We start from the raw sequence: 17900 nt of genomic DNA on the forward strand, positions 1-17900 counted from the left end.
AGGATTTAATCTGTAATTCACTTTATATTTGATGGCCTTTTCAGGATCATAGATCTGTGATTAGTGCAATGGAGGCTGAATCTTTTCATTATCTTTATGCTAAGACTAATCCAAGTACTTGCTGAGTCTTAGAACGGATCCTCTGTAACCCACAGTGGCCCCATGCTGAGAAAGGCCATCGCTTTAGGGGACTTACCCTCTCACACACACCTCATTATAGGTGCAGGATGGGACCAGAGGGTGTCATTAAAGGAAAACATCTGAGGTTCAAATGATTCCATTGATTGGTCAGGACCAGTATTCTATACATGCTGTTAATCATACAATTTTTTAGATAGGATAAATGATAATTGGTTAAAATATGCATTAGCCACAACTATATAGAGTATGTAAAACTTAGATACTTGTTAAATTGATATTTTGTGTTCATTCTGCATCTGTAAGGATTAGCACTCCAAGACTGTTGTCCATTAAGCACAAATCTAATAATTATCTGCATCCAATTAACACAAATCTCTTAATCTCTTATTAGTTGAACTGTATTTCCTATTAAGAAAACCTGATACTAGTATTTACTTTATAATGAAGCTCTAGTGTGTTTATGTGAAGGGGGAAAAGGGGACCAAAAATAAGGTGCATTTCCAGACTTTCATAACATTAGACCACCCACACTATGTAGACAAACTTTACTTTGTCCATATAGTCCATGCATGAGAGGCAGGAACTGCATAAACCAACCGACAATTAATTAATCGATTACACATCCTGCGCCTGTTTTGGTCTTTGAAACTAATTTGCTGCTTTTCCAAAGTACACATTAAAGTACTGTATTGCTGGAAGAAATGGTGGACACAAGTAAATGTTTGTCTTCCTTTAAAGATACACGATAGGGCTAGAAACTGGCATTTTTCTGACCACAACAAGACATTTGGTTTATTGCGAACGGCTTATCTGGAACAGACATTGTCACAGTGCATGTTGGGAGCTGTCACATTAGATGAGTGCAAAACAGAGCAACCAAATCCAATGTCAGTAGCAAACAGGACATGGCTAAAAGGCTATAGTCAAATTAAAGTTAAAGATTTAGACTGATGCGACACAGCAAAAGAAAGATCAATTTCATAGCAGGAAAGCAAGAAAATAGGATGGGGGATGAGGAACTGCCAGGTGAAGCACTGTATAATCTATCCTCCTATATGACAGAGCATGTGGAGCTGAAACCAATTAGCTGCGTGTCCCAATGGAAATGGGGATTTGATAAAAGATGTGCAAATGGCTGCAATCTGCAGGGGAAGTTACAATTAGCCTTCACACACCCAACCAAAGCACCTGCTGTGCTTCAAGTGCCAAACTACCGTATTTTCCGCACTATAAGGCGCACCTAAAAACCACAAATGTTCTCAAAAGCTGACAGTGCGCCTTATAACCCGGTGCGCTTTATATATGGATAAATATTAAGATTCATTTTCATAAAGTTTAGGTCTCGCAACTACGGTAAACAGCCGCCATCTTTTTTCCCCGTAGAAGAAGCGCGCGGTGCATGCTGGGATATGTGACGTTTCATTTCCATTTGTGTGTTTATGTAAAGACCCCAAAATGGCTCCTATTAAGTGTGTTGTCTGTCTAATTATAAATAATGCAGACGAGGCGTGTTAACTGAGTTCTCAACGTTTTCTCACAGCGTGCTCATAACCACATTCGAACTCCCAGCATACAACAACGCTTCTCAGGGCTACCGCGCATGCTCGTAACTATCGTTGCATGCTGGGTAGTGTAGTTGTTATATTTGCTAGCTCATAACAGCACATTGAGAGACACGCTTACGCGCTTAATTCAATACTCGCCGTCATTCCGGGTGGATTGACAAAAGACCTCCAGCCGCTAGATATTGGTGTCAACGGGGCATTCGAAGCTAGACTGCTAACTGCGTGGGAACAATGGAGGACAGAAGGCGAACACACCTTCACTAAGACGAGGAGGCAGCGCCAGACGACGCCAACATCTGCCAGTGGATCGTAAATTTGCCCAACTTTTCACTTCGGACACCGAAGACGAAGGATTTACGAATGAAGAATAACTTCAGAAAGTAAGCGCTATGTTTATTTTGTGTGTTGTGACATTAACGTTCGAGCAACATTATGTTGCTATTGCTCTGCACTATTTTGAATTTTACTATGTTTGTGATTGCACATTTGCGTACATTTTGGGAGTGAACAGAGTTGTTAGAACGCTGGTTTTTAATATATTATTAAAGTTTGACTGACCTATCTGACTGTTTTTTTGACATTCCCTTTAGCGCAGCGTAGGCGCGGCTTATAGTCCGGGGCGGCTTATTGGTGGACAAAGTTATGAAATATGCCATTCATTGAAGGTGCGGCTAATAATCCGGTGCGCCTTATAGTGCGGAAAATACGGTAGTGTGCAGGCTGTTGTACCGATATTGTCATACCAAAATACTCATATTGTTGTCTATTTCTATAGGCAGATCTGGGTCACTTTTATTGTACTACAGTACGTAAGTCTTTAGGTCACTTTATGGTATAATTTCAGAGTATACAGTTGTCCTTTGCTACATAAGGTTTCAAATCCTGTGGCTTCACCAGATTGTTGATTTTTTTTCACTTTTTTTTTTTTAAACCTTTTTTGTTAGCATATTCTTCATGTTTTTCGGCTTAAATTAAGTTTTGTTTGTGTATTATATGTATTAGAGTGCAGTATTCATCTTATTGTTTACTAATTATGCTGTGGCGAGCTTATTAAAATATTCACCCAATTGAGTTCCATTTTTGTGTTAAGGGTTACACTGTGAACAACAACTAATCTTGTTGCTACTCTATCTTCCCTGCAACAATCTAAAGTTAACTTTTGGCAGAACAATTTTTTAATGCACTTAATCTTTAACTCCTCTTTCATCAATAACACATCTCCAAATTGGTGTGAATGCGAATAATGTCGAACAACAGCTGGAAGAAGCATTGGACATTCAGCACAACACTTGGGGGACCACCTGAGACTGATACAAACTATCAGTTATCAGCAACTGTCCGATTAAAGCGGAGATTAACTCTTTTAATGAACTTCATCTTTGACATCAATAACACAGATCTGATGTGACTGATGTGAAATGACAGTGCAGACACGCAAAGCTAACATCTGCTAACATCACAGCTAATGATCGTAGTTACAACTGTCAAATGGAGCACGTTCTTGCAGAATAATTTATGCCCGTGGTTTTAACACAGGCATAAACTCAGAGGAATTAGCCAGAATGTCATGAAGTATTTTACATTGTGGCCGTGTTGTAGCGGCCGAGCGACGGCCATAGCAATGACGCTTGGAGGATCCTCCGGGCTGCGGGTAATTACTAAAATGTACAATAGAACCCACTCAAAGCTACTATATTTGGTGATACAAGTGTAAAGGTGACTATACGGGTGTTATTTCATGTTTAGAGGGTTCTAATAATGTCAAAACCTTATTTAAAAAAGGTCATTAACCGTTTTTTAATGCTCTAACTATGAAATAATCCAACCTCGCGGAAATCATTATATTGCAGTCATGTCGGATCCAAATGAACCGCAATAAACAAAATACAACTGTAGTATATATCTGTTTCCGAAAAAGCATTTTCTAACTTCCCACTATTTACCAACTGCCTTATTTCCTCCTCTCCCTATACCTTGTTGCCATCCATAGGTTTAATTGGCAATATCCAAACAAGGACTGTGTAAGGAGCAAGGTAAAACTCGCACAACACACTTCTGTTGTAATGCAGGAGAAGGGTTTCACAAGCTGGGGTTCAGGGCTGTGATGGTGCGAGGAGGGATGGCAGCAAAGGATAGTACGGGACCGCAAAATAATTTGATGACATTGGAGAAGATAATGTACAGTTTAATAATCTTCTATATTGCTATTTTCCTTACTCTTGGCAAAATGAGTTTGTGAATAAACTGGGGTTTGGGTGGCCGGCAATGCATGCCACTACGTGTGCACATTTGTAAATGGATTATACTTGTATAGCGCTTTTCTACCTTCAAGGTACTCAAGGCGCTTTGACACTTTCCACATTCACCCATTCACACACACATTCATACACTGATGGTGGGTGCTGCCATGCAAGGCCCTAACCACGATTTGTGTGTCTTTACATTTTAAATACCTTCCCGTTCTACCACCACCCACTTACGTTCTCTGTCTCTCCACGCAAATGTTGCTGTCCGTAACATAACAGGGGGAGGTAAAGGGGCAAGATTGGGGGTGGTGGGTAGTTGGTGACCGTCTGCCAGTGGTCTGGAGATGAATTGACATGAAGGAGAGGTGGGAGGGAAGGCATGTGAGGAAATAAATATGTCGCCCACTGTGACTAGAGACTGAAATATGTAGCTGTTGTATTTACTGACTGAAAACACGCGACCTACCCGTCTCAAGCACATTGTCTTTAATCATGAATGGCTAATTCGTACACACTGGTAATATACACCATTGCTCCAAGAGAGAACAATGTGTAAACCAGGGGCTGTGAATGATGAGAGACAAAGTCGAAGGTATGTAGCTCACTGTGCTAGTGGGTCAAATGACAAAAATTGCTTCAATGCTAGCTAATACATCAATCACAAAACAATGTTGACTCTTTAGAAAAGCTGGGCCAGAGAAGTAAACTGTGTGACTGACAACGACATACAACATATTTCAGTTTCTGTCCTTTGTGATGATAGCTATTCTTTTGTTTACATAATGTTGTTTTCTATAGAGCAATGGCGACCATCTTTGTATTGTGCACAACACTACAGAATAATAGCTCATTCACTCCCAGGGAACTAATAACATGGTGCATTGTCAATAACAACAATTTAACTGATACTGGCCCCATGCATGATCCCATGCATAATAGGCCTAAAAAATAGTGGACTCACCAAGGATTTGACTGAACAGAAGCTGCTCGAGGTCCCCCAGAACTGTCACCACTAACTCCGGGTCCACCTTTAAAAAGTTCTTATCGTCTTCTCCTTCAACCATTTTCCTCTCCTTCTTGTCCTCATTCGAAACAGGAGCAGATCTTCCCCTCTCCCCAAGTTTTTTGTCTTTATCCCAAGTACCACCTACACAATTACCCTTAACTGGGTGTTCAGCAAGGTCTGGTCCTGGACTCTGACATGTCACAGAGGTCTTACTGATGGGCTTGACCTCTGCATAAGGGCCTCGTGGTTTTCCAGGGGCTGGGATTCGGCTTGGCTTGCACAAGTTTGATGTCACAGATTGGGAGTTGAAAGGCTTAGGCTTCCCCTGGAACAGGGACTGTTCTGACTTTGAAAGTGTTCTAGAAAGGGATATTTTCCCACCCACAGCCTGACGGGTCTTAGTCTGCCCTGTTTTGTATGTGCCATTACCAGGCTGACCGCAATCATCATTCCACCTGGGAGTCTGGTATAGGTGCAGTTTCTTCTCAGCATCAGTGAGCACACATAAGTTGCTAAGTGATCGCTGCTTGCGTAGCTTAGACGGATTGGGGACTGGATTCGGAATGGACCCGGTAGTTGGCCGGTAGACCTTCAGCTCAGATCTGGGGGGACGTGGAGGTCCCTGGGGCAGAGCAGATGGCTTTGCCGGGGGTTTCCTTGAGGCCATGGACTGGGCTGAAGAATCCTGGCTGGAGACAGCAGGAGTCCTGAGGTCCAGCTCCCTTGGCTTTGCTGTCATGCTAATGTTAGCCACATTAGCCTCCAGCATCCCTCCTGCAGAGAGCCAAACAACAGGGGCATGCTCTGATACACACACAAGCAGAATGAAATAAACGGTGTAAAAGACAGGAAAGGAGCAGTTAAAAATCCCAAAGCTCTGTTGGTTTGAGGTTCACTAGATGGCTGCCTGCTGAGCAAGACCCCCCAGTTAAAAATGGCAAGTGTTCTAGTACAAATTGCCTTTACTCACAGTTTATAATCCATGGATCTGCAGGCCAGTGTCCAATATTCAAATCCAGCTCTTCACAGTGCACATTTGACAATGGAGCTGCTGGAACAAACCGCAGCGCTGACCATCCGCTTTTGTTGTCTCCACCTCTGCGTGGCTCCTGCTCTGCATCCCCTCCTGCTAGTGAGGCAGGCAGCAGCCGACTGACAGGAGAAACAGTCGCAGTAACACCAAACCTCCTCGGTCTCTCCTCCCTCTGCCTGTCCCTAACTTGCTAAACCTACCCCCGCTGGCTCATTCACCCGCCTTCTCCTTCGTCCTCTGCTATCCTTCCCCTCTTTCTTGTCGTCTCTGCTTCTCCGTCCTCCCACTGGCTGATTCATCCTTCTTCCCTAACCCTCCCTCTCTCTCTTCCTCACACACAAACCACAGATGATGTGCTACGTTGCCCACCAGTGCAGGCAAACACCAGGGTTTTAGCAACAAATTACAAAAATCTAAATTAAGCGCTTTCCCGTCTTTTTATTGAAACAACACATGTCTTTTTCGCTCACATCCTGTTTTGCATAATCTCTTTGTCCGTATACCCCTTGGAAGAAAAAAAGAAGAAGTCACATGCAGCCCAACCAGCTGAGCAGCGTGTGACTGCAATGATCCCCTATGTCAAATATTGCCAGCAGAATAAAGACACCTCCCCTCAGCATACACTTGCACATCAATCCACCATAATCACATTTTCCACCCTATTAATCTATTCTGATTCAGATTTTGTTAAGTGTGTTAACCACAGGAAACCCACCCGTCATTACCTTAAATTATCATAAGAAGGCTTCACGTTTCATGGGATATTAAACAATAAGGAAGACCAGTGCTGCAATTTTGCTTTAATTAGCAGCCAACAGACCTGAAAATAATGACCAGAACCACCACCTGCAGCACATCAACTATCCACTCATCTCTATTTGCTCCCTTCCACCATATAGCCCATCCCAGCCTAAATGCACAGGCCATTAAGCTATGGCTGTGCAACCTCATCCATCCCTTAGCACAGTCATTGTGATAACACGCTGGTTTAAAACAAGCACGAGTGTTATGTGGGTGTAGATATTTCGGTCTGCGCTCCTCTTGAATGTGCGTGTATGTGTGTCGGTGTGCGTGGCTCTGTGTCTCCCACTGTGTCACATTGATGAGACAAGGCCAGAGAAGCCCCCATCCAGGGATTCAGTTGTGCTCCGGCACATTCAGCGGTGTTTCTTCACCCCACTGGACATCCCATCTCAATCAACACAACATGAAGAAACTTTGCTTCAGATACAAACATTATATTCTGGGAATGACACTCAATATATTGGATAGGCTGAGATACAATTACGGTAGATAGAGAGCCATAAACAGAGTAACATCCATGTCCATTAGGGATGATAATGATGGCAAAGCATAACCCCTTACCTTAAAGTCATTATTCACAACAAATCGATCTGTTTGCAGTTGACTATACAGTATGTCCATGCAGGTCTGAGCTTGACTTGGCATCTATTGTCATCACAGCAATTCTGCTGCATTATACTCTTAAAAAAAATAAATGACTAACAACCTAAGCTGAAACGCTAGACCTTTACTTTTTGGTCAGTTTGGATAAATAACTTTTACTACTGAAAGCAAGCAAAAACAAAGGAATTGTTTTGGATTGTTCTTTAATGCTTAGTTGCTTAGTTCTTGCGCGACATCGGACAACACTATCTACACCGTGTAACAATTCGGGATAATTCGGGACGCTATGAAAATTAACTAATAATCACGGTTTTACGATTATAATGATTATTAAGCATTGATAAGAATAAAATAAAAATGTATAAACTCACAACAAATATTCATAATAATAAATACAAGAATAAATAATAGTATTTTTATGAGACTGAGATTTACTTTATTGATCCCCCAGGGGAAGAATGTGGTTTATCAACTCAAAGTCAACTGTCATCCATGCCTATTTATTCATTTTTTAATAATCTACTTTATGCTGTGTTAATAACTGGAATGCACCTAATTAGATATGCTGTTCTTCTACAAGCTCCTGAAGCTATGTTAGCGTTTTTTCACTTGCTATATTAACCTACAAAGCTTATAGTTTATTCAACACAAACAGGAATAAGCAATCTCTCCCGTTAAATGGTCATTGAATGACAGCAGTTGCTGTTTGTTTACACTGAACTGACTCAACGCTCAGCTACAGATTGTAAGTGACAAGTTTATACACTGCCAACTCAATTCTTCATTAAAATACTTGCCACTAACATAATTGTGTTTAGTTACAGAGATTACCTCTATAACTATGTTAAATTAACCCTTACTCTATGTGTTACCTTTATTTAGGCATGTAAAGCTGTACCATTTTGGACATATTAGACAGCTGCAACTTTCTTTGGCAAATGGGTGAGCCATTGTCTTAAATGACTCCATGGTTGTTTTTTAAGTACCCGAAATGTTTCCACACTGCCAAATTCAGCTTTTTCTTAGGGTGGATAACAGTTTAGTGTCCTGCTGCCATTTCTTAACTACAGTAATAAGGTGTATACGTAAGCTTGTGCACATCTGGTGTAACTTAGTTTTTGTTCTGAAAATAACATACCGGCATAATGTCCGTTTATAGCGTGTGAGGACTGAAACACATGGTTAATAATAAACTGGTTAATTGTTGCATTTCTAGTAAAAAAATAGGGACGAGGAAATCGCTGTTTATGTTCTACATCGATGTATTTGAGTAACGGACCGGAGAAGTGGGAGTTGACAAGTGATACATAACCCTGTTACAAATATGGTAATATGATCTCCGTTGATCTGAAACTTTGATAGCACACCAGGAGCATATATTCTATTTTAATATCATTATATGAGTTAGTTATGTTTAATTTATTAAGTGTTGAATCACCCAATAGTTACGTCAATAAAATGTGCTGTAAAAACTCTGAAAGTTTGAAGCTGATGCTGATGCTATTCACTTTAGCTGCTACTTTTGCTGTGAACATGGCAGTGTAAACAAAACTAAGCATGTGTCATCCGGCGCTCAGACGGGCATCACTGATGACTAATGCAAACAAGTTCATTGCATGGCAAGATCCATTAACTAGAGACGACTAACTTTATTCAAAAGGAACAACAATGTTGTGGTTGAGCCACGCTTGGGTCAAATCTGTGTTCTGACACTTACAGGAGCCCTGGGGCTGGTTGCAGGCTTGATTGGGGGCCTAGGGATGTAAATCTGAGCTAATAGGTAGCGCACATCAGCTCTTATACCTCCCTGATGAGGGATTAGGGTTAGTGAAATCAGAGTGGCTGTGTACAAGGTAGGTCTGTGTGGTACAAGGGGCCAAAGACACACACATCGATGTTCTTGAAAGCACGTACACACACAGGTTAAGTGTGTGTTGGCAACACACAGCTACTTGTTTGTTTCAGCGCTCTCTCTGGCTCCACTGCCTAATCTCTTTAATATACAGCGGATGTAAACATACACTCTCTTTCTACTTAGTGCACACAGCACGTTGCCTGTGCACGGTGTGCAATTTACCTGAGCAATCTGGCTTGACATCAGACGAGCTGAGTGTGTGATGGATGCCAGCGCTGGGTATTAGACTTTGCATTCATCACGCACACATTCAATATGTCGGATATTTGTGTGTACAGTAAACGCAGCTTTTGGTCCTGACCACCGGCTGAAACACTGGGAAACTAGCCCAGACTCAAGGAAAATACCTCCACGCAAACACTCACAATAAAGACACTTTAAGCATCGCGATACAAGGATTAATGGGTAGATTGAAAACACGGCGAGAGGTGAAGAAAGGCGAGACAGCTCGTCAGGCATAGTGAAGAAAGGTGTCTCTACTTAGCATGACTGTATTTGCCCCAGCAACTCAAAATAGATTAAAGGGGAACATTATCACCAGACCTATGTAAGCGTCAATAAATACCTTGATGTTGCAGAAAAAAGACCATATATTTTTTTAACCGATTTCCGAACTCTAAATGGGTGAATTTTGGCGAATTAAACGCCTTTCTATATTCGCTCTCGGAGCGATGACGTCACAACGTGACGTCACATCGAGAAGCAATCCGCCATTTTCTCACTTTCGTCGGTGTGTTGTCGGAGTGTGTAACAACACGAACAGGGACGGATTGAAGTTGCACCAGTGGCCCAAAGATGCGAAAGTGGCAAGAAATTGGACGAAATTTGTTCAAAATACGAGGCTGTGGGGAAAGCCGACGAACTGGTCAGTCGTTTGTTCCGCACACTTTACCGATGAAAGCTATGCTACGACAGAGATGGCAAGAATGTGTGGATATCCTGCGACACTCAAAGCAGATGCTGACATCAACTCCAAAACTGGACAGATCAGCTTTCAGGAAAAGAGAGCAGATGAGGGTATGTCTACAGAATATATTAATTGATGAAAACGTTATTCATTACTCGTGGTTTTACGTAAATTATTATACATAAATTGTGTTTACCAATAATTTAGCTTAAAAACATTTATTTTTTTCAATCATTCGAGTACATTCGGGTAGTCTTGTGTAATGCAGTATTTTGTGTCTATTTAGGTATGGTTAACCTGAGTGCTAAAATCGTGGAAAAATATATGTTCTTAGCGCGCCTGAAATGGGCTGTCTGCACTCTCAAAGTGCATGTTGTTGCCAAATGTATTTCATATGCTGTAAACCTAGTTCATAGTTGTTAGTTTCCTTTAATGCCAAACAAACACATACCAACCGTTGGTTAGAAGGCAATCGCCGAATTCGTCCTCGCTTTCTCCCGTGTCGCTGGCTGTCGTGTCGTTTTTGTCGGTTTCGCTTGCATACGGTTCAAACCGATATGGCTCAATAGCTTCAGTTTCTTCTTCAATTTTGTTTTCACTACCCGCCTCCACACTACAACCATCCGTTTCAATACATGCGTAATCTGTTGAATCGCTTAAGCCGCTGAAATCCGAGTCTGAATCCGCTATACCTTGCTGTTCTATCCGCCATGTTTGTTTGTATTGGCATCACTGTGTGACGTCACAGGAAAATGGACGGGTGTATATAACGATGGTTAAAATCAGGCACTTTGAAGCTTTTTTAGGGATATTGAGTGATGGGTAAAATTTTGAAAAAAACTTCGAAAAATAAAATAAGCCACTGGGAACTGATTTTTAATGGTTTTAACCCTTCTGAAATTGTGATAATGTTCCCCTTTAAGGCCATGTCTACACTAAGTCATTTAACCCCTTAAACGAATAATTATTTAGCTAAATCCCTGTTTCAGCCACACTAAACTATCGTTAAAGGTTCCCCTCCTCGGACAAATTTTTACACGGGTAAGTGCGCCATGTATTTCTTGAATCTTCGGCACTTAGCATTGTATGGACTCATTGATCGTTTACAAAGTGAGTTCGAAGAGGAAGTGACGCCAGAAAGACCGCGCCCACACAGGAAGTGATGCCAGAAAGAATGCGCCTCAGCCAGCTTCATAACAACCTAAGCTAGAAAGATGGAGGCTAGTCATCCAGACATGCCCGTGTTTCTCCTTCTTCTACATGTACAGACACTTGTGGAAATCACACATGAATACCTTAAGAGAAGGCAACGCGCGATTGCAGCTATTTCGGATACAACACTTTCGCAGCTGTGATTCTATTTATCGAAAAACTTGGTCTCTTCCTCCCGTGGATGTGATACAGGCAGTGTGTGGCTACAAATATTGCTTTATGGATGTGACTGTGTAATGGCCAGGCAGTGTGCATGATGCCCGCATCTTCGCTAACTGCGCCATTAGCGCGCAGTTGAAAGATAGAACCATCCCCTCGTGTCCCAAACAACTGCTGGAAGATGAAGATCCGGTCCAGCGGAGTAAATATTTGGACATTGACACAATTTTCAGTATTCCAGCTCTGTACAACACCACAATGGATTTGAAATGAAACAATCAACATGTGCTTTAAGTGCAAACTTTGAGCTTTAATTTGAGGGTATTTACATCCAAATCAGGTGCACGGTGTAGGAATTACAACACATTTTAAATGTGCCTTCCACTTTTTAAGGGACCAAAAGTAATTGGACAATTGGCTACTCAGCTGTTCCATGGCCAGGTGTGTGTTATTCACTTGTTTTTTTCATTTCTTTAATTTACAAAGAGCAGATAAAAGGCCTAGATGTCATTTCAAGTGTGGTATATTCATTTGGAATCTGGGGAGGTCATCTCTTAATATGAATTCCAAAGAGCTGTCACTATCAGTGAAGCAAGCCATCATTAGGCTGTAAAATCAAAACAAAGCCATCAGAGAGATAGCAAAAACATGAGGTGTGGCCAAATTTGGTACATTCTTAAAGAGAGAGAACGCACTGCTGAGCTCAGCAACACCAAAAGACATGGAATACCACGGAAAACAAGTGTGGTGGATGACGGACAAATCCTTTCCCTTGTCAAGAAAAAGCCCTTCACAACAGTTGGCCAGATCAAGAAAACTCTCCAGGAGGTAGATGTATCTGTGTCCAAGTCAACAATTAAGCGAAGACTTCACCAGAGAAAATAGAGAGGTTACGTCACAAGGTGTAAACTATTGGTGAGCCTCAAAAACAGGAAGGCCAGATTAGAGTTTGCCAAGAAACATGTAAAAGAGCCTGTGTAGTTCTGGAACAACATCATATGAACAGATGAGACAAAGATCAACTTGTACCAGAATGATGGAAAGAGAAGAGTATGGAGAAGGGAAGGAACTGCTCAAGATCCAAAGCATAGCACCGCATCAGTGAAGCATAGTGGTGGTAGTGGCATGCATGGCTGCCAGTGGAATTGGATCTCTTATATTTATTGATGATGTGCCAGCTGACAAAAGCAGCAGAATGAATTCTGAAGTGTTTGGGGCAATATTATCTGCTCATATTCAAATTGAAATGCTTCAAAACTCATTGGAAGGTGCTTCACAATGCAGATGGACAATGACCCGAAGCATACTGCGAAAGCAACCAAATAGTTTTTTTAAGGCAAAGAAGTGGAATGTTCTGCAATGGCCAAGACAATCACCTGACCTGAATCCCATTGAGCATGCATTTCCCTTGCTGAAGACAAAACTGAAGGAAAAATGCCCAAAGAACAAGCAGGAAGTGAAGACAGCTGCAACAGAGGCCCGGCAGAGCATCACCAGGGACCAAACCCAGCGTCTGGTGATGTCTATGTGTTCCACACTTCAGGCTGTCATTGACTGCAAAGGATTTGCAACAAAGTATTAAAAAGTTACAATTTGATTTATGATTATGTTAGTTTGTCCAAATACTTTTGGTCCCTTAAAAAGTGGAAGGAACATATAAAATGGGTTGTAATTCCTACACCGTTCACCTGATTTGGATGTAAATACCCTCAAATTAAAGCTCAAAGTTTGCACTTAAAGCACATGTTGATTGTTTTATTTCAAATCCATTGTGGTGTTGTACAGAGCTGGAATACTGAAAAGTGTGTCAATGTCCAAATATTTTTGGACATAACTGTATATATATATATATATATATATATATATATATATATATATATATATATATATATATATATATATATATATATATATATATATAAATATCCCTAAATTAATAGTTGTAAAATGTTCTTTATCGCATTGTCTACTTTCTAATGTGGATTAAAGATTTGATAAATTTATGATGGCTCAGGTGTGATTCACTACAATAGGGCCCCACAGGACACTGAATTCTAGTTCATTGAGATACCACAACACTGGATGTTGTTAAAAGGAGATACATTTTAATTTAAAAACTTGCACGCAAAACACAGCAAACAAATGTAAAATGCACAGCAAACTATTTACAATATAGCTCTTTTTAATAACAACTTCACAGTGAAGTAAAGTCATCTACTGGAGAGATTGGAGCAGATGGACGCTCAGGTGGATTTATTTATTTCTTTTTTATTTCGTGCATGCGTACTCGGTCGCGTTGCGCCGGCGGATGGAAGGAGGCGGGGGTTTTAAACGGTGGCATTGTTCTGTGTGTACACGGATAAGGTTAGGAGTGATTTACCCTGGATAACTTTATCCGGCTTAGAGTAAACGGGGCCTAAAACCGTTTCACCTCTATAGCTCTACACTACAGCGTGGCCATGTGAATTTCTTGGACATGCAAACAGACACTGAGGCACATTATACCACAACATAAATAATTAAACCATTTTAAAGCACCCTAAACTTCATGTCACATTCAAAAGATGCAGATGGCGCATGGTCTCACTTTCACCCACTCCCTGTGGTCACAAAGTGACTCTTAGTTCCTCTTCTTTTTCATGCAAGTGCAGGACAAAACAAGTTCTTGTAAGGATGAGACAAGTGTGATGCGGGGGTGTAGAAGTGAGAAGAAAATGCAGAACAAGGAAGCAGATTTTGCTACGAATACACAAAAGTCAGCTGGAGACCAAATGGGAATCGAAGAGAACCTGTGATGACTTTCGTCTTTTCCTACTTCAATCAATCAATCAATCAATCTTTATTTATATAGCCCTAAATCACAAGTGTCTCAAAGGGCTGCACAAGCCACAACGACATCCTCGGTACAAAGCCCACATATAAGTGGTCAATTTATAAAAGTTGTTACAATGTTGGATACTTGTGTTAAACAATGCCAAAGCATCAAATCATAAGGTTTCAAACAGTGCAGTTTTGGATGCCTCTGTTCACTGGGTTTTGCAGTCTGGCTTTGTCATGACATCACAGCCAGGTGGACGTACTTATTTTGGACATAATAATCTACTAAGATTATATTAATCTAATCTTGGTATGTGCATAATAACAATGACTTGCGACATGCAGTGACATAAATTTAGCAGCGGAGTTGCATGCACTAGCTGGTGTACCTAAGGTTGTGACCGGGTGAATCTATACACTGTTTATTAAGTGTATTTTCGACACTGGCAAACATTATATATTTAGTGATGTACATTTTTAAGACAAATTATGCATTTGGAGAGGGTGGGGCATGCTTTTATTTACAACCTGGGAACGACTCCACAAACAAACATCCTGTCGACAGACTCAAAAAGTAAGTTATAAATGTGACTGTGGAGTCAAATTTACACAACATAACACCAAAGCATATCCAATACAAATGACCTAGACCAGTGGTTCTCAAGCTTTTTTAACCAAATATCAATGCATAAAACACTTGGCTCTCCAAGTACCAACATAATGATCAACGTTATAATACAGTGGCGTAATAGACCTAAGTATTCATTAAAAATAAGGCATACCGGTAGGTTTTATTTACCAAGTATATTTAATATTTTGGCCACAGTAACATTACCCATGTTTGAACAGAAAGAGCAATAATGAATAAACTTAAAAGTGGAGGAAAATGACAGGGCAAGGACATATATTGTATGTGTGTGTTCCAGAGAGGAAGAGGAAGTGTATAAGACATAGAGGGGATATCCTGCTGCAGTTTGCCTGCTAACACGCAAAGCTTGATATTCACAGGAAGTCGCACTAAACACTTGGCTCTGACATACATACTATAACTACCCCAATACATAACATGGCTATTAATGTCAATTCTCAGGCCAGGATACCATGTTAACACAACATACTGATACTGGCTGCTCTTGTGACTCAAATCTGACTCATGAATGACGACAGTGATGAGACACCGCGTGACTCAAAGGCGCAGGCATTTGGGGAATTCAGGCATTTTAAAACCTTCCCATGACAATGGCACGAGTGTATACAGAGGCATGAAATACGAATGTAATAAAAAATAACATTCTGTACCTCGGTGAACGTCGCACGCTCATTGTGAATCATCCGCAGCTGTTGGTGTCCAGAGAGAAGACTAACAATTTGTTTTTAAGTGTTTTAAATGGTGACTTGGTGTTGATATTCCCCTTCCGAGGAGTGTCTCATGCTGTGCTGCGTGTGCTAGTTGCTTGGTTACGACGTGGTGTGTTAGAGTGGTTTTCAAGTAAGTCACATGATTGACTGCCTACATTACAAGTGACCCAAATGGTCAAAAGGGATCTGGAGTGTGCATGGCCGTAACTAATTGAGGACCTCTGTTTTTTTAGGTGATAAAAGGAAGGTGATATGACTGAATCTTTGGTCATCACAGTTGTTTGTACAGACAGCCAAGATAATGCAATAGGAGTTTACTTTAGATACATAAAGTCTATCCTATCCTATTGCCTAAATTAAACAACACACCAACTATAGGAGTAATACTATTAGTGTATAACTATATTTTACTTTTACTCCAGTGTTGTTTGTATTTCAGTTCTCTAGTGGTTAGAGTGCCCGCCCTGAGATCGGTAGGTTGTGAGTTCATACCAAAGACTATAAAAATGGGACCCATTACCTCCCTGCTTGGCACTCAGCATCAAGGGTTGGAATTGGGGGTTAAATCACCAAAATGATTCCCGGGCGTGGCACCGCTGCTGCCCACTGCTCCCCACACCTCCCAGGGGGTAAACAAGGGAATGGGTCAAATGCAGAGGACAAATTTCACCACATCTAGTGTGTGTGTGTAACAATCATTGGTACTTTAACTTTAACTTTAACTTTAGTATTTAGTATTATTATTTATTCCTCCTTTCCATTTCCAAGGAGGGACAAGTGAGAACAGACAATGGATATATTATCAGTGTTGGGACTAACGCGTTACTAAGTAACGCGTTACTGTAACGCCGTTAGTTTTGGCGGTAACTAGTAATCTAATGCGTTATTTTTTTATATCCAGTAACTCAGTTACCGTTACTACATGATGCGTTACTGCGTTATTTTATGTTATTTTTTAATGTAGTATCGGCTAGAAGTGTCGTCCTTCTATCTCACAAGGAAAAGAAAAGGCGTGCTTTCCTCGACCGAGGAGCGGAGCGCAGGGGAGACGTTCCTCCAGGGCCTATGTACTTCGGGGCTAACACCCTTCACTTTACCCGGCAGTGGGTCTTTACAGCTCCGGACTCGAGGGTGAATGACGAGGCCGGCGGTTTGTTGCAATTTTGTGACTTTATTGGTGTCTTGCACGTAGCCATCCACCAAGCTAGAGCACCTGCACGCATCCACTGTTGCGCTCCCTCACCTTTCTCGCCCACTCACTCACTGACGTCACTCACCTCACATGCTGTCATTTCTTAAAGGGCCACACGCACACACACACACGCTACTCTCATAACAACTAAAAAGACATCATGGCGAAGCCAGAAGTCGAGGTTCTTAACATGGATACATTGTCACTACTTTTCTTTTGTCGAGCACAAAGAAAATAACATTTTAGTTAAATGTAAGTTGTGTCTTGGATCAAAGATCCCATCTACTTAAAGTTAAAGTGACAATGATTGTCACACACACACTAGGTGTGGTGAAATTATTCTCTGCATTTGACCCATCACCCTTGATCACCCCCTGGGAGGTGAGGGGAGCAGTGAGTAGCAACAGTGACCGCACCCGGGAATACTGCCCAAAACAGCAATTCAAATCTGCTGAAACAGCTACATAAATGTAAATGGGTTATACTTGTATAGCTTTTCTACCTTTTTCAGGAACTCAAAGCGCTTTGACACTATTTCCACATTCACCCATTCACACACACATTCACACACTGATGGCGGGAGCTGGCATGCAAGGCACTAACCAGGACTCATCAGGAGCAAGGTTGAAGTGTCTTGCTCAAGGACACAACGGACGTGACTAGGATGGTAGAAGGTGGGGATTGAACCAGTAACCCTCAGATTGCTGGCACGGCCACTCTCCCAACTTCGCCACGCCACATAAGCAACATGCTTTGACGAAGCTAGTAAAGAGAGACACAGACTCCGATGCCACTTCACCTCCACCTAAGGATTTTAACGGAGGCAATGCTAGCCAGGACAACATTGATAGAGCCATTGCAGCGTATGTGCTAGAAGACATGCAGGCTATTTCTACAGTGGAGTCACCCGTTTTCTGGCAGCTAAATAGCATGATACCGGC

General features: G+C 41.4%; 2 protein-coding genes across 4 annotated transcripts in view; both read right to left on the reverse strand.

Annotated features, from left to right (window-relative positions):
- The window catches only part of LOC133618896 (neuron navigator 1-like), a 113891-nt gene extending 107669 nt beyond the window's left edge, over window positions 1–6222 (reverse strand). For 2 of the 3 annotated variants that reach the window (XM_061979730.2, XM_061979722.2), the window contains exons 1-2: window positions 5929–6222; window positions 4914–5732 (exon numbers count right to left, since the gene is read on the reverse strand). In XM_061979730.2, the coding sequence (XP_061835714.2) occupies window positions 4914–5727 (814 nt within the window). In that variant the 5' untranslated portion in view covers window positions 5728–5732; window positions 5929–6222. The remainder of the gene's footprint in view (window positions 1–4913; window positions 5733–5928) is intronic. The other variant, XM_061979713.2, reaches the window with a different exon arrangement.
- The window catches only part of LOC133618913 (uncharacterized), a 28959-nt gene continuing 16968 nt past the window's right edge, over window positions 5910–17900 (reverse strand). The window contains exon 4 of the mRNA XM_061979743.2: window positions 5910–6110. Coding sequence (XP_061835727.2) covers window positions 6088–6110 — 23 coding nt within the window. The 3' untranslated portion in view covers window positions 5910–6087. The remainder of the gene's footprint in view (window positions 6111–17900) is intronic.

The sequence above is a fragment of the Nerophis lumbriciformis genome, linkage group LG01 (assembly GCF_033978685.3).
Source record: "Nerophis lumbriciformis linkage group LG01, RoL_Nlum_v2.1, whole genome shotgun sequence".
In the NCBI taxonomy this organism is placed as follows: domain Eukaryota; kingdom Metazoa; phylum Chordata; class Actinopteri; order Syngnathiformes; family Syngnathidae; genus Nerophis; species Nerophis lumbriciformis.